Genomic DNA, 22,579 nt, shown 5'->3' on the forward strand with positions numbered 1-22,579 from the left:
AACATTGCAACTGCAATTTTGAAAATAGCTGTGCCAATGGTTAGGGGCAAACAGGTGTCCCAATATATGTTGTTGTTTAGTTTCACACGTGCTGTTTGGGCTGGGCACGACAACATTGAGCACGCAACAGTAAAAAGTGGAAGATGAAAAATCCGGAGAAACTTGTGGTCAAAATAGGGTGTGCAACTCGTTCTTATGATGCTTAAGATCAGGACACTGCCACCCGAATAGCCAACATTTAATGCTCCATGCACGATTGCAACTACAGTCCTGCCAAGCGTCACGCAACAGGTGTGACACTCACGCATTTCAGTGCGGTGATCCGCATCACCGCACTGAAATGCATTGTCACGCATTTTGCCACCACCTGCCAGGCGTGCCACCAGCGTCGCCTGTGCCCGGGCTCTGCTGCTCGAGACGTGCTGCTTGCTGAGCCAGAGTTCGTAAATAGTTAACCGGTTTGCTCTGCGCCTCGCTACAATGTGTCTCTTCACTCAGCTGCTGCTGCTGTTGTGATGCCCTGCTGTCAATCTCACCGGCGTGGCACCATGGGGGCCGGGATTATAATCCGGATGTGCCGGCGGTAGAGTGCCGTCACGTCCGGACTAGGAGGAAGTAGGCAGAAACGGCGGCGGAATCTCAGTGCACAGCACTCAGGCAGGAGACTTGACTCTCTGGGGCCCTCGGTCTGTTATGCGGGCGGTGGTGCAAATTTCCTCCTGGCTGTTAATTACTCACCCCTGCCGAATGCAGTTGGAGAGGAGTCAGTGATGACCCGGGTTGCAGTGACTTATCGGCAGGACATTCTATCACTGGACGGCCCCACTCAGCACTCTCCCTGAACAGCCTGGACGGACAACTATCACTGGAGGCGGGCCGGGGCGGCAGATCCGAATTGCCGAGCCTGCGGTGGCTCAAGGCCTGAGCCTGCCTTGCACACACTGAGTGTGAATGGCCTCAATTAATGGAGCGCCACCGTCCTCCGGCCCAAGTAAGTACCAGCCTGCATTTGACACAAATGCAAATGGCTGCGCGCGATAGGCAGCTCAGCAGCTGCTGTGCCTCCCGGTGTTAGTTCCTCTTAGGTGACAGTGAGTTGCTAAGAAATAGGCCATTCGGTTTACAGACTAATGATAAAGGCGATTTATAGTTTGACATTGGAGTCGCCGATAATAATACCTTCTCTTTCTTATCTACTACTTCGTACCTCGGACCGTGAGCCTCAATTCTACCTCGTGAGGAAAGTACGTAAGGGAGACCTGACCCGGTGATGTTTACGAGCGCCTTCACTCACTGAGCCATCTTACCACGCAGAAACCGGATCACCCGAGTATACAGATCCTGATTTACAAAGAAAATGACTAAGTTACAACTTGAAGGTCCAGATGCAGCTGGTGGGGAAACTGTGGGAAGGAGTAACCATCACACTAGGTCTCACAGGGTGAGGGGCAAGAAGGGCAAGCTGGAGAAAAATCGTTTTTTTTAACTGAGAGAAGATAGCATTTCTACACTTCATTTAAAAACCTGGACATTTTCTTAAACGGGCATATTTCATACATTTCTACAAAGTAAGCAAACGTAGAGCTACGAAAATAGGCAACTTTTTTGTAGTACATTCCTTACATGTAGAATTGTGTCTTTTGGCAGTCGCATGTTCCACGTGTTTCGAAAGGGAACGATAGTGAACACCTAACAGTCATAACTTAACAAGAGATGTTGTGTAACTTGAGAGTAGCAAGTTGTGCATGTTTTCATAAGTCAGCCTTAAGTGCACAATAATAACGCTAGCCCCAGTGTACTCTGGCCACCATTAAATAGTTATTTGTTGGATCCCTACCTCTCCCTTACTTGTGACCCTGTTATGACCACATTCCAGAATGCTCCTCAGTTATGTGTGTTATAACAATACAAACGCACATGAACTGTACATTTGCATGCATGGTCACTCTGAACCAGTTCTCCTCTACTATTATTGCTCCAGATACATCAGTTTGGTAAGGGGTCTCCTTGGAACCCTCTGCTGAGACCAGAAAGACCACATGACCTTTACAGTGACATGAAATGAACGAGCTTTGCTGTCTCTAGCTCTCCTCTTGCATCTGCTCTTTGCTCAGACTTGCAGCAGCACTCAAGCAAAATACGTCCCATTCCTTCTGACACTCGCCTGGGACATTGAATAGTTTAATTTCCCCTCAGCTTCAGCTAACTGGCAGTGGACGTGGCCCCTTTTGTGGTCTTAGGATTTATGACAGCTTGTCAATAAGATTTTTCTATAAATAACCAAAATCTAGCATCTCACCACCAGCATCATGAGCGTGACAACTAGCAGCATCCTTAGCAGGCACTAGAACAAGGGGCAGATTGCCCATGCCAAAGAGGTAGCCATAATACCAGAACCCACAAGATGCATCTAGTCTGGACCTTGGAACTAGGTTTGAGCAAAGTAGCAAAAAAAGAAAAGTTGTACACTGTTGCAAAAATGTATGTTAAATTTAGGGAAACTAAGTTAATGGTATTTCTCATCAACAAGCATTGGTAATCCATTGGTTTCACCTATGTGATTAATAATAAGTTGTTTTTTGTCGTAAGTTGTAGCTTAGTGAGCAGTTGTGCAATACTTAGCTACAACTTATAACAAAAACAGCTTTTTAATAATCACATAAGCGTAACCAATGTATTACTAATTCTTGTTAGGATATGGATGCAGACTTGTTTTTGATAAATTGATTGTTTGTCACACTAATTTATTTACTGCACACACTTAGCTGCTTCATTCGTCATGATGTCAAACACCAGATGTGAATGGTTATGAGTATGATTTTATGCAGGACTGAGAGGTGGCACTACTAGTCACATTACTTATAAAAGAGTGTGAAAAGAAAAAGGAAACTAATGTGATGGGTCTGCAAGGTTGGCACATCCTGCAGTGTCCTTAGTTCCCAGGTGTTATGCAGCAGCTTAAGATCTTTTTATAGTTTCTCGTTGCTCACATGAGTGTAATTTCTTATATTTATATGTTTCCCTCGTCTTCATTGCTTGATTTTGATCTCAAGAAAGTGTCACTCATAGTCGTTGAATGTCACTCCTAATTACACTGAAATTATGGAAATGTCACACATAAGCAATCTGAAACCTTGGGAGCTATGCAACTAGTAGCACAGACTGCACTTCCGATTAACTATATCGCTTTATATAATTTAAAAGGTCGCTTCCAGCTTAAGCCACCTGCATTCAGCATACATAAACTACTCAAGCTGTTCTACTCCCTGCTCTACTTTTGGATGGCTTCATAATTCAGTGTGTATGCCGCACTCATATGTAGCCCGTCACCTAAACCAATCCCTATGCTGCTTTCATACTGTTTGAATAAATGAACAGTAGGACTGCAGCACCCGGATTGGTTAGAGCGGGCAGACAGAACAGTTACACGGAGAACTGTAGACTGGATCTATGTTCTGCATTCTCACTGACACCACACTAGTTGAAAGATCTAAAGTACATGTTGGTTTGGCCTAGGATAAAGAAAAAGGCAAACTGACAGGCTTACTTCATCTCACAGTGACAGGCAGGTTGGCTGCCGGTGCTAATCATCATGGCTGGGGACCTACCCACTTCTCCACTCGGGTAAAGTGCTACAAACAGAACAGAGAGAACACTATTTGACGCATATGTGACTACAGTTTGCTTGCACATAGTGGGTCAATGCTCCTGGCACTCCTTTGGATCATCTCCCCTGTGGGCTTGCTCTAGCAATCCTAAGGTGCTCTTCTCGGGGTTAGTGTGATCGAGGAGTGTTAGGTATCTTCAAAATACACACAGTCATTAAATGATTCACACGACTCTCAGGAGATCCAAGTTCCCCACTGTCCATGTTCCGACGGAAACAAAGGGTACGGACTCCTCTTTTCGTGCCAAACTTATGTTTATTCAGTATCACCGCTCCAGCATGCTATGACGCATTTCGGTCACTGCCGTGACCTTGATCACATAAGGAAGCGTCCATACAGCTAAGTTTAAAAACCTTTTGCCTTTTCTGTCACATGGTTTCCACACACAGTGGATATGGAAAACGAACTATGCACATACATTTTTTTGTTGCTTTTTTAAAACTAATTTCATTGTGTATTGAATTTGAACAAAACAGGGTGGATTCTTGTTGTTTTCATTACAATCATATCAGTATAAATACATACAGATTGACATTTATTATTTCAGACAATGTATCTTGCGCGTTCTACAACATACTGTCTGTCACTTCTTTTATTGCGCTTGGGAAAAATTTCAAATTTCGTTAAGTGCACCTTATATGAATGAAAATGTATATATATGATACCCAGAGTATGGAAGTCCATTACATATTGAGTATAAAACATATAGCAATTTTCAACCAAAATGTGCACCATAATATAAGAATAAATACATTATAAGATATGAAAAATAATTTTTTGCCGATATAAATGTGTCAAAATAAACAGATGTCATCTGTATCAACATCACCTCACCCTTGGGTATATCTTACTGCTTGAATGCTTTTATAATTAGCAGATGTAAATCCATCATATTCCTGCATAAGTTTATGTATCTTAAGAAAAACCCTAATAAAAAGTGCTAAATGTGCAAAAATCTCCCTAAAATCCTAAGTGCATACAAAATATAGAAATATTCAAGCTTCACTCTACCCATGTGAAAAATAAATAATAATAAAAAAGATTTCTATAAAAGACACTTGTCTTGCTTCAGGCAGCTCTACTATTGATATCATACCGCACTGAAACTATTGTTTAAATATTTTCACGATTGAATCCTGAATAATAATATTGTGTGTATGATCTTTCTTATATTTTTAGTGCTAATGTAAGATTAACACTAAGGATACGCTGTACCCTGTAGATATCAAATCTTGCACATGATGAGACTTTTGAGCACCATAGAGACTACTAAGTTCACAAAGATCACTGAAATACTGACCTAAAAGTTTTTTGTGGGGACATGGAGTTGTTTACGAGAACCTAAGGCATTTCTAGAGGTACTACATTGTCAATAATTGGACTTTACCATTATATTTCATTGAAAGAATTCTAATCACATTGATAAAGTATATAAAATCCAATAATTACAATAAATACACCCGAGTACAATACATACCATTATTTAAGCCACTCTATAAAGGAATTACCATTTCTAGAATATCAATAAATGATCACAAACATGCCCTCATAATCAGTAAATCATGTCAAAAATTCATTCATTATAAAATTCCTATTGTAAAAATCCTAAAAAAACCTTAAAAAATGTTTTCTTGTAAATAGAATAGTTACAATAAAATTCCCCTAAAAGAACGCTAAAAAACATGCAAAATTGTAATCAATGTGTATAGTGAACAGAAATTATAGGAAGTTGTACAACTCATCAAGTTGGGCGTCACTGAGTTGCTGCGCCAACGTTTGGACGCTGGTGATACAGTGACCCGTATATTATTAGATCCAAGTGCCTCCTCTGATACGGTTTCCCATACCGTATTAATAAAATCTTTACAGGCATTGGGCATCTCTGGATCGGCGCTTGGCTGGCTGTCCTCCTTTTTATCGGAGCGAACATTCCTGGTGTTTTCCACTAGGGCCACTTCAAAACCCTACACATCCCTGTATGGGGTGCCACAAGGCTCAAATTTGAGCCCACTCTTTTTTAACATCTATGTGCAACCCCTAGCAGTGATTGCTGAAGCAGCAGGGCTGGCACTGTTTTCATACGCCGATGATACTCAAATCATCTTCTCCCTATCGGCTGATAAGAAACAGGACCCTTCTGCTCTGCAATTGGGCTTGCGCAATATTGCATCTTGGATGCAACCTAATTTACTCAAGCTCAACGGGGAAAAGACGGAAGTGCTTATCTTTGGGAAAAATTCGGAACATTGGGGCCTTCAACATTGGCCAACTGAAATGGGACCTTTACCTACGCCTTCCTCTCAGGTCCACAATCTAGGCTTTATTATTGACAAATTGTCAATGAAACAGGCAGTACAAATTGCGGCCACCTGTTTTACCATCTTAAAATGGCTAAAAAAAATCATTTGGATGCTCCCTGTTGATACCCAAAGGACGGTAGTCCAGGCACTTGTAACATTGCGCCTGGACTATGGTAACGTTCTTTTTTTGGGGTCTAACAGGGATGTACTGCGTAAGGTCCAGGATTGCTGTGTGGTCTTCCCAGAATGGCTCTGCTCCTAAATACTTACAAGATCTGGTACGCCCTTACCATACCTCTCGCTTGCTTCGTTCCTCTTCAGAAGAGTTCTTTGAAATTCCCAGGATCAAATTGACGAGAATGGTAGGCCGCTTCTTCTCTCTTCTTGGTCCTACTTTGTGGAATTCCTTACCTGATGTGATGGGGAAAGTGAAGCTGTACCCCAATTTTCGTAAGCAATTAAAAATGTGGCTTTTTAATCAACACTGCTTATTCAGATGTCTTGAGTCTCTGTTATGGTCTGCGCTGGGAAACCCTTGTTGGGTAGCTGTGCGCATTAGAAATAAATTAACATAACATCACTATTGTTTAATCCATTTGGCATCTTCGAATCTAATGTGATTATCATATGTGACTCTAACCTTCTGAGTAGCTTCTCTCTATTGCCTCCACGACGCAAAGGCGGTATAGACCCGATTCCGAAATACGTGAGGCATTCTAAGTTGTTTTGATGCACACTCTTAAAGTGTCTGGCCACAGGATATGTGTGATCAGAATTTACTATCGCCCTCAGATGTTGTAAAATCCTGACATGCACCTGTAGTTTAGTACTGCCTACATACTGTAGGCCACAGGTGCATGTCCGTACATATACCGCAAAAGCTGTGCGGCAACTGTAGTTGTCTTTGAGGGCAATGGGTTCCGCACTAAAAGGAGCGATATATTCTGTAGTATTGATACCAAATTTACATGCTCTACATGTCCTGCATTTAAAGAAACCATGCTTTGGTTTCTACCAAGATGTGTTCGTATTTATCTCAGGGCTGTTTTTAACTAGTGTCGTTCTCATAGAAGGTGCCCTCCTGAATGTCAAATTCGGTTTGCTGTAAAGTTTCCCTGCCATAGTGGAGTCTGTTAGGACAATTGGCCAGTTCTTATTAATCACTTTCCTGATTGTATTCTCTTGTCTACTATATGTGGTGATTAATCTAATCACCGTTTCTTCTTTAGTATTTTGTGACTGAGTCTCTGATGTATCTGGCATGTATGCTTTCATTTTCGCTATTGCACTAGTTAAAGTTATTTGACTGTAACCACGTTGTTTAAATCTTGTTATAGTCTCTTCCAGGCATTTATTCAATTCTTCCTTTGTGCTACAAATATGTCTCAATCTCAATAGCTCCCCATAGGGTATACTTTGTATGAGATGTCTTGGATGGAACCTCTTGGCATGTAATGTGGAATTACCTGCTGTTGTTTTGCGATGTAATGTAGTTTCTAATTTATGATTTGCTACAAACACTGTTACATCTAGGAAATCCACCCTTTCCGCACTGACATTTGCAGTAAACTCAAGATTCAAATCATTCTCATTAATTGATTTAACAAACTGTGCAGCACTTTCAATGTCACCCTGCCAAATTACAAAGATGTTGTCTATAAAACGCCTGTCCATAAGTTCGGAGTGTGTTTTCCTGAGGACCTGCTCCTCCCACTAGCCTACATGTAAACATGGATAGCTGGGAGAGAAGCAGGCCCCCATAGCCACACTCCTAATCTGTCTAAACAGATCCTTACCAAAAAGAAAGAAATTGTTTTGTAAGCACCAGGTAATGAGACTCAATAGCATTTGATTATGCCTAAATAAATTAATATTTCGCATATTCAGGAAGTGTTTTACCGCATTCAGACCCACTGTGTGCTCTATGCTCGTGTAGAGCGATGTAATATCCATAGTAATGAGTACATAATCATCTTTCCGTTCCATTCCTTTAAGTTTCTCAATATATGAGGGCAGTGGTTTTATGAAGTCTTGTAAAAAGAAGTCAACATAACGAGATATTTTCTCAGAAATACTGTTTTTAGCCGATATAATGGACCTACCAGGTACTGGACGAGTTTTCTTTTGTATTTTTGGCAGCAGATATAAAATAGGGAGCACAGGATGTTCTTGATACATAAAATTGAACTCATCCTTGGTGATAAGACCCTCTTTCTTCCATTGCCATAAATATTTTTTCAATCTGTCTTTTGCTAGAGTATAATTCTTATTCATTGTTCTTTACATAACAAGAATCATCATTAAGTTGCCTATAGACTTCCATCAGATACTGTTCCTTAGGCCAAATGCCGACATTGCCACACTTATCAGCGTTATTTATGATGATATCTTTGTTTTCTTTAAGCTTCTTCATTAATGAATTGTATTGTACTTGATTATGATGTTGTTTTGTTCTCTATTTATTGCATTTTATATTTCTTTCTTTCAATTCATTAACAACACAATCATGAAAAATGTCTAAGGCATCTCGGGACATGAGTGGATAAAATGTAAAGGACTTTGCACTGTTTTGTTAATGTCAATTCCATGATCTTGCAATCTTTTCTGCGTGGCATTCATCTCTTCCTGAATTGTTTCCTCTTGTCCTTCTGCTGCAAGGTCATGCAACATTAGTAATAAATTGGCATCAGATCCTAGTAACCCACCATCTGTTTGCTCAGAATTGTCATAGTCCTCTGCTCTTTGTTTTTTGAGACCTTCTTTGATAGTAAAGAACTTTTTCAACTTTAATATTCTAACAAACTTGAACATATCAATTCTAGTTTGTTCATAATTCAACTCATTAATGGGACAAAATGACAATCCCAAACTTAAAATCCGATTCTCCTCCTCTGTTAATGACAAATTTGACAAATTTATTACAGTATTTTTGTCTTCCTTGCTCATTTCCTCCATTGTTGCCTCTGTTTTTTTTGGTTTTCCTACGCTTGCGCCTCTCCCTCCTCATTTATTCCACCTTTCTCTGCTGTTTGGGGGGGGTTCCGAGGCCTTAATGTTTGCCGTCTGTCCGAGCCTAAAAAATCAACTTCTTCAGCCAGGGTTAGTCTTACTTTGCTGCTACTGTCCTTGAGTCTTTCTCCTCCATCATCTGATTCCGCTTCGCTAGTTAATGAATTTAAATCAGAGTTAGATGTTTCTTCACCTATTGTATTTTGTGCTGTTCTCTGTGCGACAGCTCCCTCATGTACTGATTTTGTGAAACGCTGCCTTTTTGCGTTGTCAAACTTGCGAGCAAAAGTAAAAATTTGCCCTGTCTCGTAATCAGTACGACCGTGTTGAATTTAAAGGCTTTTCTTATTTTAATAGTGTCTTCATGTTTACGCAAGCGTCCCTTTATTTCACCTTTCACTTTATTGATATGTTCCTGGTTTTCACATTTCTCCAAGTCTTCATTCAGTTTGTCAATTTTGTTAGAGAGTTCCTCTCTGTCGATTTGGGCATATTTTATTAAGATGTGTACAAGCCTCATCGATGCTTCCAAGTTGCTCTCTCCCCATTCTGTCAACATCCTTGGATTGGGATTTTCGAAACTCGGAGCAAGCATTATCCTCAATCCTCGAGGAACACTCCCTGCCTCAGCATATTTCTGTAGGGTCTTTTGCCCCCAACATTTGGTAATTTCGGTTCTCATTTTCTTTTCTAATAGTTTGAGCATATTAGTGCTGTCTCTATCTTGTGTAGCATTTAGTGTACTGTGTCAACTTCATTTGCGGCTACTTTATTACCAAACAATTCTTCCGCTGCCGCCTCTCTTTCTCTCAATGCTTCCTCTGACATGCTGATGAATGCGCGGGCTCACCCTGGATACAAGCTTTCCCCCCGGGTGATTCTGACTCATATATATATATATATATATATATATATATATATATATATATATATATATATATATATATATATATAAAAAAAAAAAACTCCTCTCAAATGAAAGAAGCAGAAGCCTCAGCGGGGATTGAAAGGCAGCTCCGTTTATTACACAAAAGTGGCGAATGCATTTCGGCCGGTTTGGCCTTCGTCAGCGCCTGCGGTGGATGTAAATGAGCTCCACGCTCTGCAGTTCAAGTAAGCCCAACCAAATGTCCGCTCCGCCCATTAGCACTAATTAACTCAGTTCAGCTGGTCACAGAAAAGTTTCAGGACTCAGTTTCTCATTAGTGGATGGTCACCGATCGACATTCCTATGTCTGGGTCTTTACGCAATACATGCCAATATTTCATCATAGCTTTTTGTATTTTATAACTCTCCTTGCTAAATGTCATTATCATCTGTGGCTGTTCCTCCTTTTGGTTTGTTTCTCGTGAGGATCCTTCTGTGGATTGATTCCTTTGATTGTTATTGTTTAAAAGAGTGTCTGCTCTTGTTTTGGTTCTTGCTTTTGTTTCACATGCATTGAGATCTGATGTTTTATATCCTCTCTGTTTAAAGCGTTCCTTGGTCTCTTTGAATTTCTTTTCCATTTCAATGTCCTCTGAGCAATTTCTTTTCATCCGTAACAACTCTCCATACGGAATGCTCTTTTTTAATTTCTGTGGGTGAAAGCTCAGACCATGAAGGAGACTATGTGTCGCCGTTTTCTTTCTGTGGACAGTGATTTGTATTTTTTCATTGATGAAATATTGGCATGTATTGCGTAAAGACCCAGACATAGGAATGTCCATCGGTGACCATCCACTAATTGCATACAAAAGAGCGCCTAACCTTGCAGATCAACTAACTCAAAGTCATTATGAAATGAAAAAAACAGAATCCTGGCTGGATATGAGAAAAAGAGGATTCAGCAAATGTCCAACTTGCAAGGCGTGTAAGATAGGAAGGAACATTAAGAACTTGAATGATCCAGATGGGAAGAACTTCATAATCAGAACTAGTATTACTTGCTACTCATCGTACGTTGTGTACATGTTACAATGTTTTTGTGGCAAAGCTTATATTGGGAGCACGACATGTCCCCATAAAACCAGAATATTGCAACATATCTGTGCAATCCAAATGGTGATCACTCATATGCCATTGCGAAACATATGGCCAGTCATGAAACCAAAACTTGGCTAGATGTGAAATTTTTTGGACTGGCAAGCATCCAACAGCACGAAAGAGGGGGTAATCGCACACAAAAACTAAGACGATTAGAATCGAAACTAATCATAAGGTTCAGAACCAAGCAGCCGGCTGGTTTGAACGGCGATGAAGAATTATATGTTCATTTATAATGCAGTAATACTGATAATCTTGAAAATGCATGTCTGCTATAACAGTGAACTGTCATGTCGAGACCATAGTCGTACTAGTAATTAACTGTTTTAAGTGACAGACCGAAAATGTTGGGTACGGGAACCCATAGCCAACGACTATATGAACATACACAATGTGGGTCAGAGCATAACAGCGGGGACGTAGGGCACTCAGCCCTAAATTGTAAATGGACATTAAGTCTAAAGTTACGCATAAAATCAACCATCAGGTACTATGATTGTTGATTTAACACGCACGTGCGTCGCACGAGCGTCAAGAAAGCGATGGATCCTTTGAAGTTAGGCACGCTTTCTATGTAGTAACAGAAAACAGTCCTCGCTGACGTGCACAATCCACATTTTGTAATGCATGACGTAATGCTTATTGGGCTATCTAATTGTTGAAACTACAAGTTCCATCATGCCCCAAGAAATGAAAGGGGAGGCTAGTGGTATAAATGTAGAAAGGGAAAAGGGACCAAACACTAATACTACCGTGAACAGGAACTACGGTTCGAAACGCGTAGGAGTTGTTGCATCACGTTTTGAATAATAAATAACTGCGAGAAAACTGAGAAGTGTGCCGCGACATTCTTTTTGGTATTGGATTAAGTAGAGACACTGCCCTGGTCTCTTCGCTGGCACCCACCGGACAGAGCTCCCGCTGCGACAGGACAAGTTGTTTGGTTATATATATATATATATATATCATCACACAAGTTTTCCCCAACGAAAGAGCCAGCACACAAGTGAGTTCTGTATAGGGAATTCATTTATTTCATTTACCAGGAGGCCGTGCGCTCGGCCACGCCCACTGGGGCAGGACTTCAGATATTTAATTCAAGTTGCACCTGTGGCTGTGCTTGCCTTTTGAACATTGCCTTCGAGAAAGTGCTTCAGGCACGAAACGCGTCAGGCTTTTGTTTTAATTTGGAGCTGTGATCTGTTTCACCAGTCATATCAGCAGCCTTCAGTAAATGAATTCCCTATACAGAACTCACTTGTGTGCTGGCTCTTTCGTTGGGGAAAACTTGTGTGATGGATTAAATACGGCTGGTCCCGGCCGTGAAAGAGCCCCGCTGCGTTGCAGTCTCTGTGCATGTCACCCGGCATGTGCAATTTGGAGACAAGTGTTGGATTCTGGAGGCAGTCACGAGCTGTGTGAAGGAAGTGAAACAACACAGCAACCCACTGGGGTATGGATTCAATTTCATTACAGAGACAGCGCGCCAGCTCACTGGAGCAATACTTAATGCAACTACAGAGACCAGGAGGCCGTGCGCTCGGCCACGCCCACTGGGGCAGGACTTCAGATATTTAATTCAAGTTGCACCTGTGGCCGTGCTTGCCTTTTGAACATTGCCTTCGAGAAAGTGCTTCAGGCACGAAACGCGTCAGGCTTTTGTTTTAATTTGGAGCTGTGATCTGTTTCACCAGTCATATCAGCAGCCTTCAGTAAATGAATTCCCTATACAGAACTCACTTGTGTGCTGGCTCTTTCGTTGGGGAAAACTTGTGTGATGGATTAAATACGGCTGGTCCCGGCCGTGAAAGAGCCCCGCTGCGTTGCAGTCTCTGTGCATGTCACCCGGCATGTGCAATTTGAAGACAAGTGTTGGATTCTGGAGGCAGTCACGAGCTGTGTGAAGGAAGTGAAACAACACAGCAACCCACTGGGGTATGGATTCAATTTCATTACAGAGACAGCGCGCCAGCTCACTGGAGCAATACTTAATGCAACTACAGAGACCAGGAGGCCGTGCGCTCGGCCACGCCCACTGGGGCAGGACTTCAGATATTTAATTCAAGTTGCACCTGTGGCCGTGCTTGCCTTTTGAACATTGCCTTCGAGAAAGTGCTTCAGGCACGAAACGCGTCAGGCTTTTGTTTTAATTTGGAGCTGTGATCTGTTTCACCAGTCATATCAACAGCCTTCAGTAAACGAATTCCCTATACAGAACTCACTTGTGTGCTGGCTCTTTCGTTGGGGAAAACTTGTGTGATGGATATATATATATATATATATATATCTCAGAATAAATAAGGTCAGGTAAGTACATTTCACGATATAAAATCTTTACATTTTCAAAATCGCGCCTTTGTGCATTTTTCAGAAGCTGCAATGTTAATCTATTGGGATCGAGAAGATAAGAGAACAATGGGGAATGACCTGGGCTGCCCCCTGACAGAGACTGGTACTAGTGCTGCATGCAGATTAAACTAGTTTCCCCTTACCCTTGCCACAAGCTGCTCCATTTCAAATTCTTGCACAGGGCATATGTTATGCCCTGCACACTTGCCAAAAGAGATCCTACCAGGTCTTCCAATTGCCAAAACAGCAGCGCTCCCGAAACTGATTTTGCACAACTGACGTGGACTTGTCCACATATTGAGACTTATTGGGGTGGAATATTTGAGAGCCTCTTCTTAATGACAGAAGTGAGTTCTACCCAGACTAGACTCCCTTATGGCGCTCTTGGGCTACTTGGCTGACGTCCCCAAATCGATTCACAGATATACAGCCATGGCACTATTGCTGGCTAAAGGGGAGATAGCTGTGCACTGGGGCAGTGGGGTACGTCCAACTGTTAAGGCTTCACTTATTGCGACTCCACCTATGCAGTATATACAACGCTGCAACCACCTACCTTACGGCCAAGAGATATTTAGCAGCCTCTTAAACACTACCTATTGGCTGTTGACTCTGATTCCCATCAATCGCCTCACTTATCTATGGTTGAAATCTGATTACCACAATGCTATGTAACCTTGATGACTCCAATTGACATTGCTGCATTGCTTCATCGGTTTGCTCTACCCTTATATGTTATGCTTTGAATATTGTATCTGCTGGTATTGTCATTGCCTTTGATCCCTCCAAGCCTATACTACTGTGCTGTAGTACCGTATGCGCATACTTATGGGTCTTGGTTTTTGTACTGTCCTTGAAAATCCATAAATAAAGTTAAAAACATTAAAATATAAATCTATGGGGAATGGCCTTCATGAAAAGAGGCTGCAGGTTTCAGCTAGGAGGCCAGTCGGGCCGAACTAACAGAGTGGGATCAGGCCTCGTGATGCTTGGGGACGTAGGAACACCTTTGGTCCTCTTCTCCACAGGTTCAGAGGTGTCCATAGGTGTTAGGTTTTTGTCACTGGTAGCGGATAGCGGTAGAGGGGGCCTACAAACAGAGGCTGCAGGCAGCGGCAAGGTTCACAGCAAGGAAACCCAAGGTGGGCTTAGGGTATGAACGGACAGGGGACCACGTAGGCACCATTGGCCAACTTCAGCTCAGGCTAGGCGACTCGGGTCCAGTGTTGCTTTCTAGCATCAGGTTTTCGCGATCTTGGAGCCTCACAGTTCTTTCTTGCTACCTGCAAGGTGCAGGGGAGCAGTTCTACTGTTCCACAGGTGTTCCTGGTTCTTGGGCAAAGTACTGACAGTTCTCCCAGGCTTTGGAGACACAGCAGCTGCAGGACAATCCGTCTTTTGGCTCATTTGTCGAAGTCAGCAGACAGGCCAGCAGGGTTGGCACCAAGTCCATTGCTGATCCTTCTTTTCTTGCAGCTCGTCACATCTGTCTTCTTTCAGGTCAGCAGGATCTGTTTTTCTGGTGCTAAGGTTTCCCCTAAATACAGGATTTAGGGGTGTTAGGGGAGTGTAGGGTAGTAGCCAATGGGTTACCTACCCCTGGGGTCACTATGCGCCCTTTATGACCTCTTCCTATGGATCCTCGTGAAAAGTCTAAATCACAGATGAAGCCTGCATGGCACAGAGAATAGCCACGCTGGAAACTGAGAAAATCTATACCTGTTGACATAGCAGTAGCAAAAGTAGGTGTACCTCCATTCCTAAAAGCAGTTGGAGGTTGTCAGAGCCCTCCACAAAATTCGGGGGATTCATCCATCTCCACATAATGAAGTGGGTCACACTTGAACATGATAGCATAGTCTAAGGGTGAAACTTGATTGTGATTAATTCCAGGGCAGAAAAGAGGCGTGCTCTGGGGTGGTCCAAAAGCTCCATGTTTATGAGGAGGATTGTATTTTGCTAGAACAGGAATCCCCCATCTTATACACCCATTCAGTTTTGTGTTAGATGTACTATTTATTGAATGGTTATTTAGAGTTTTGCTTTACATGGGTTTTGAAGGGAGTATATTTAATCGGGGAACATAATTCTCATGTTCATCATAGTTTACCACTGGCCTTAGCAATACAAGAGTAATACCTCACTATAAAAAGTCTTGTTCGCTTCAACTGTAAATGCCTGAATGCATCATCAAAATGAGTAACAGTGCTTCAAGTACTACACGAATTGGAGGGTGATATCTGTTTAATTCAGGGAAAAGCATCTGCATAAAACAAATTTGTTCTACCTTAAATCAAAATGGTTTTTAAGGCAGTATTTCTCTTATTGACAGTCTAAAATAGTGAGGGGTATAACCATGCTCATTGTCGGGGTTACTCATTGTGAGGCGGTAAAGGTAATTCTGGGTGACAAGAGCAGCTCTTTGATTTTACTGCTCAAGATAGATTTACATAAGTTAGCTGTAGCCGATGTCTCTGCCCTTAATACTGTCCAGGAGAGATTCCTTGAGGAAATCATTGCAGCGATCGTACATGCTGCGGTGGATGACACGATTATAGGAGATAATCTCAGTTTGGTGATGGATGGGATCAAATATAGATTTTTCATGAGGGTGGAGTATAGATGACTTGCTCTTGAGGGAGGTTCTAGAATACCTACTTAGCATAGACCTAGGGAACACTTTGTGTGCCAGATTAAATTATTTCCTAGAGTTCTCTTCCATGCTCAGTCTCATACACACTACAAACATCGGCCATATTGGCCTCAGGACATGCCACTGTTTATATAGTTTTCTCCACCTCTAAACAAGCCTACACGCCACCAGCAGCTGGAGATATATGGTCAATTTATTATATGAGAAAGCCATTAAAGAAAACTTACAGAACTGTGTCAATTTATGCTGGCTGAGATTGAAAAGGGCAAGGTAGATGATTGTGATTTGTGGGATCGATACCCTCTAGTCTGTGATCAGAGGATACTTCATCTTTGACTCTGCTCTGCATAAGAAGACCAGAAATGAAGTGAGACAACACTTAGTAGCCCAACTGTGTTAAATTGAAGGCCTGCCTAAAAGGACTGGCTCCATTAAGATTTGGCACACATGGACAGTACTTCAGGTGGAAGAAGGGCCTACAGATAATAACTAAGTGGAATGTATATTATTTAGGACAAAACAACAGGGTGCCAATAAAGCAAAGAAAATCATGCCTTTTGAATTAAAAGCAAAAATGACATGGGGCAGTTTGGAATCCATTAAGGCAGAAGATCAGCTTTTGAAACGAAATGATATTGAAATCACCAAAGCCTTCTATTTGCTCTACCCTTCTGTAGTAGATAATATCGGGCAGAACAGGTCCCCATGTCATATACAAATTTATTTGGATCACTTGCGAGTACAGACCATTCTCTCCTGTAATGCACAGGCCGAACAAATTGATCAATCCATTAAGATGAGGTAGATGATTTTGGGTATAACTTAACTTAAGTTGAGTAAATCACCACTAATCTGTAAAACCTTCTGCACAGCTCTTGCCCCTAGTTTGTGTCATAATTGACACACTTACTCAGCTCCTTTCACAACAACTTCCATGGCAGAAGCCTTGATAGCAGTCATCCTCAAGCCTGGCAAGAACCTCACTCAATGCGGCCCTTTTTGGTCCTTTTGAATATCAATTCCTTACTCTTCTTAAAGGGATTCTAACAACCAGGCTTGGACCTATCCTTTTGAGACTGATTTGACCCAAACCACTTGGAATATTTTAACTGGGAAAAGGTGTGGAGATAGCACAGAAAAGACACTGCACATGATGGATAATATCCACAGGACATGAAAGAATCCCTTGTATTCTCTAAGCATTTAGAAGGTGTTTGATCGATCCATTTGGCAATTTCTGGGCAGAATCCTGGAGACATTTTCAGACACAAATGGTTTAGCTAGATGCAAACAAACCTGCTGCAGGCATTCAAGTCAATAGGAGCTCATCTCTGCTGCTAGTGGAGCTAAGGGGAACTAGATACAAGGTCCCCTTTCACATTACTATTCATCCTTACCATAGAGCTAATGGAAGATGCGTAACAATGAGAATGTCAAAAGGGTGTTGTAAAATTTAGAAATGATGTCAAGATTTGAAACTTTGTATTTAGTTCTCACAGGTATCATGAGAACAATATCTCACCAGTATAAATCAAGAATTTCATATTAAACTTCATAATATGTATTTCATGAGCTGTCTATGCCACTGCTTAACTCCAATGAAGTTTATAGATCCAACTTGGGAGAAATGTAATGCAGATTTCTTGCTGTATTTTGTTTAAGCTATTTGGAGGTCTGTTATTCCCCCTTCCCTACACAGGTGATGTTGATACTCTAGGAGTTGAGCTGGAGAACAATGTGTTAAGAAGAATTATATTGAGAGAAGGATCTCCAGCATGTGCCAGACATACTGATGAGAAAGCCCTTCACATAGTGAGGAGAAATCCTTTCCATTTCCTTTCTCTGATAGGTCTTATGCTTTTCCTGATTCACTGTATATACAAAGCTTTGTTTTGATGTTGTTCTCATGTTTGAACCACCATGGTGCCCTGCCTGTTGCACAGGTGATTTCTGAGATTTAGGGGACCCAAAGTCAGCTTGAACAAGAGTATGCGTTTTTCCGGTAAATTGGGGCAGGAGAGAAATAAGACACAGAACAGAACATATCTGGCTGTTCTGTAAGATTAGGCCTTGAAAAATCTTAATTTTGTTACCAAGCCTACAGGTCTACTGACTTGATTTATCTACATGACCTGCCTTTGATGCACTCGACTCACACACTGGTCTCACACAATGCAAAGTGTGCTGCATGTAGTAATGGTAATGTGGCCAGCTGATCATCAATCCATATTAAAACGATCTCTTTAAAAAAAAAAAATATATCTCATTATGCCTAGTAGTAAAGTGTCACTTCTTGCTGTGATAAGAAATGGTCTTTGGTTAGGTAGGATTAAAGGAGGGTGAAAGACTGAACCCAGTCCACCTCAGAGTCCGAGCTGAGGCCCAGCGTGACGAATGTCAGATTGCAGACCGTATCAATGAGTTTCAACTTAGTCAGCCAGGCTGCCTGGCCAGCCCAGGGATTGGGGGACAGTTGGTGTTTGCAGTGACTGATATCATCACTCCCTCTGCTGGTATCAGGAGGGAGGCCTCTCTCAGAATGGTTTCTCACCACTCAGGTGCCCACGGCGGCCACACACGGATCATAGGATGTAATTGAGACTTATACTTGCTGGTGAAGCTGAATTCAAGAGTACATGTGGTGTAGAGGTGGCCAAGAGAATAATGCCCGAGACAGATGCACGCCCCTGGATCAGCTCGAGGTTCTATTGGACTCTTCAAGTTTTCACGTGGCTTATGCATGCCACATATGATCTAACCTTATGCACCAAGAATTGAAGATATAGCATTAACATTTGCTGTAAAACGGGATAAAGAGATACCCATCTAGTTGCCAAATTGCAAAATGTAAAACCAGAAGATGAATCTTGGCTTCCCCGCTTGACTAAATTGTGGGATCCTATGAAAATATTCTATTTCACATGGTGGCCCAATTGGTGCTGTGGTCGACCACTGACATTAAGCTTATAATCCCTGGGTACACTTTGTACCATATACTAGGGACTTAAAAGTAAGTTAAATATGCCAATGTCACCATGTTCAACGGGTGAGCACAGGCACTTTATCACAGGTATCAGTAGTGCAGTGCAGAGTTCTACAGCCACAAAAATACAGGGTCCTTTAAAAGGTCAAAAATTCAAGGCTTCCCTGCAGAAAGAGCAAATTGTGTACTGTAGTGTATATTGGTAAGATCTTCTTGGTGTACTAGAACCAAAACGATTGATTTTGTCACCGCTTTTTACCACTGTCTTTACACTTCTGAGATATTAAACTGTGAATTTATGACATCTATATCTTATTTTCAACATTCTTTTCAGGGTGAGCTAGAATATTCAGAAGAGATCCTAAATTGTGGATTGGCTCGTATAATCTACAAAGATGCTATTCAGAAAATTAAAGGTACAGCATCTTTCTCTTGAATCTTACCGTTTTAAAAATGTTTTGCAATTTCATATGGTTAGTGTACATAGATTATCTCATGACCCCTTTCAGTATCTATTTTTTGTGATTATCCTAAACATTTTCACCCAAAACTATTTTCTATGATATATTCGTTAATGTTCGTGTACAGATGAGTATAACTTTTCCTAGCTATCGTGAAGGAAAGTTTCAGTTCTATTAAGGACTCTGAGGCGAGGATTATGCTTATCTCTTCTATTATTTTCTGCTCAGCAGCCTTATCAACATATCAAGTACAGAAAAGACTACAAATACCATGAGTCTTTGCATAAGAAAACCAGTAACAACCATAGAGATAGTCCCAGATAAACAGTAGCAAAGAACAGCACTTCCTCTTTCTTCATCTGAAACTAAAGTTATTCTGTTTTCCGATTAATAATCTTGCTTCTGACTTGACCCTGCGAAGGTAAGAGAGACGGTATCAGAAAGAACAGAAAAGGCAACAGAACATACAACCACAGTGCAAATTAAGAACAAATCTATACATTAGAGACAGTAGTACAAAAGGAGCATATCAAACACATCTGAGAAAACAATACATCCAGATCAATAACCAACGTAAGCCATGTAATCTTGCAAAAGAGAGCTATACTTATCCAACAGTCGATAGCGTAGATGCCCAGGGAGGGTACAAACAGGCAGGATCCATTGGGGGGCAAATAATCCTTGCCTCTGCGTCCTTAATAGAATTTAAACTTTCCTTCACGATAGCTAGGAAATGTTATATTCTATGTCAGGACCTGAGGCACGGATTATGTTAGTTCAAAGCTGATTGACCACTAGTGAGGCCAAGCCTGAGACAGTCTTGAAATAGAAAGCCTTAAAAACGGAATCAGAGGATCAATCCGCTGCTCTGAGGATGTCCTCTAGACGACTCTCTAGTGAAAATGCTTTTGACACCATGGCAACCCTTGTGGGGTGCGGCAAAGGTTGAGGTATCTATTGCAGCTTCCTGCAGTATCCATCTCACCCAGCGTGCAATCGTACCGGAAGAGACCGATTTGAAAGGTTTCTTTAATGAAAGAAAAAGTGTGGAGGTCCCAGGGGGGCGATACTCTTCCGTAATTTCCTCATAAGCCTTGAGACAACGTTCCACGCACAACTTAGGGTGATCCCGAAACGCCAGATAATGAACCACCCTAGTACTGGATATTGTCGGTTGGCCAATTGTAAAGGACACACCTTCTGGCGTAAAAATACAAGAAGATATTTCTAGCACTCTTACATCTAATACCCGTTTACAAGAGATCCGGCACAAAAGCAAGGCCAGCTTTCCCGTTCATTCTTTCCGTGAAAGATATTGGTTAACCTGCCAGGATTGGAAAAGTCTGAGGACAGTGTATGCATCCCATAAGGAAGAATACTTTGGATGTGGAGAAAAAGACCATTGAATACCCCATATCAATCTACAAACTAAGGGATGCTTTCCCACAGGGATCTCATGTAGAGGGACATGTCCTGCCGAGATTGCGGACCGACTGGCATTAATCGAATGGTAAGCTAGGCCTTTCTCGGTCAAGTCGGATAAATAATTCACAATGTGAACTCCATTCGCCCCCACGGTATCGTAACCCCGTCGCAGACATTAACGTGACCACTTGTGCCAAGCCGATATGTATTTTTTGATCGTAGACTCTGCCCATGCCTTTGTGATAAGCGAGGAAGCCCCCGCCAAAAGGCATGGGATTTCCCAACGACCCCTGTAATCTTCCAGGCCATGAGGGTCATGGTCCCGCAACTTGCTGGTCGAGCTAGTCAGCAAAAAAGGAATCTGGGGTAGTCAGATCGGAAAATCCTTAGAAAGTTCCAGTAGAACTGGAAACCAGACTCTGATTTCTAGAGCTGCATCACGAGGATGAGATCTTTTTTCTGACTCCTGATTAGTGCTGTGAGCCTGGGAATCACGGAGAAGGGAGGAAATTCATACCCTGAAACGGAGTCCAGTCCTGTAGGCATCCGTTGCCTCTGCAAGTGGATCTGCTGAAGAAGCAAGGTAGTTGGTGATTGAGGCGCGAGGCGAAGAGATCTACTTGACATGGGCCTCCATGTCCCATGAGTTTCTGAAAGATCAGAGGATCTAATTAACAGGCACTGAAATCCTGCAGGTGTCTGGAGTGCCAATCCACTGTTCGATTGAGGCTCCCCAGAAGATATTCTGCCGTGACGGACAGATTGTGACTGAGGCAATAGTTCTAAAAGTACTTGGCCAGATCCGCAGGAACCTTTGATCTTGTGCCCCCCAGACGATTGTTGTATCTCATTGTGTAGATATTGTCCATCTTTAGAAGAATGGCGCAAGATGCCTTGTTGGGCGCTAGGCTCTGGATCGCGAAAGAACACGCCACAAGTTTTCAGTAATTGATATGGAGAGGCTAATTTTCTGACTAGTGACCTCCCATGGTAACGTCCCCACAACGGGCGTCCCATCGGAGGCGGCAGGCGTCTGACCCGATCACCAGCTCCGGAGCTGAGCCGAAAATGGCCCTCCCGTTCCATACTTGCATGTGCTCCAACCACCAAAGCAGCTCTGAGCGGGCCTCTGGAGAAAGGGCAATTTGCTGGGTATAAGTTAGGCATTGGTGTAAATGTGGAATTTTCAGGCGTTGAAGGGCCCGATAATGAAGGGGCCTGGGAAAGATCGCCTGGATTGAGGACGATAAGAGGCCAACGATCAAAGTCAAGTGCCGCAGGGAGAATGTGCCTTTCGCCAAAGTACTGTATAGTTCCCTGCGAATCAAGCGTATTTTTGGCTGGGGCAATCGCAGGCTAGTTTCACACTGTCGACTTTAATCCCTAGGAAGGTCAAGCATTGCGCTTGAGTGAACACTTATTTCAGATCGTTAGATAAATCCCAGGTCCTGTAGGAGGGTTTGAATCATCTGAAGCTGGGAGAGGAACACTGCCTCCTCTTGGTGCATGCGGAGAATGTCATCGAGGTAGACTGAGGCGTACACCCTTTGCGTGGAGCCATTCCATGACTGGTCTCAACCACTTGGTAAGACACCAAGGTGCTGAGGACAGACCACACTGAAGACATTTGAACTTGCAAAACCGGTTCCTCCATTGAAATTGGGGTGGGGGGGTGGGGAGGGTGGATGGGGGGGCGAAAGATCGG

At 42.3% G+C, this 22,579-nt stretch overlaps 1 protein-coding gene across 1 annotated transcript in view; it reads left to right on the plus strand.

Annotated features, from left to right (window-relative positions):
* The window catches only part of UTP6 (UTP6 small subunit processome component), a 428,027-nt gene that overhangs the window by 135,128 nt on the left and 270,320 nt on the right, over positions 1 to 22,579 (plus strand). Inside the window, exon 9 of the mRNA XM_078654392.1 lies at positions 19,323 to 19,404. Within this exon, the coding sequence (XP_078510518.1) occupies positions 19,323 to 19,404 (82 nt within the window). The remainder of the gene's footprint in view (positions 1 to 19,322; positions 19,405 to 22,579) is intronic.

This window comes from Lissotriton helveticus, chromosome 7 (assembly GCF_964261635.1).
Source record: "Lissotriton helveticus chromosome 7, aLisHel1.1, whole genome shotgun sequence".
NCBI classification, from domain to species: domain Eukaryota; kingdom Metazoa; phylum Chordata; class Amphibia; order Caudata; family Salamandridae; genus Lissotriton; species Lissotriton helveticus.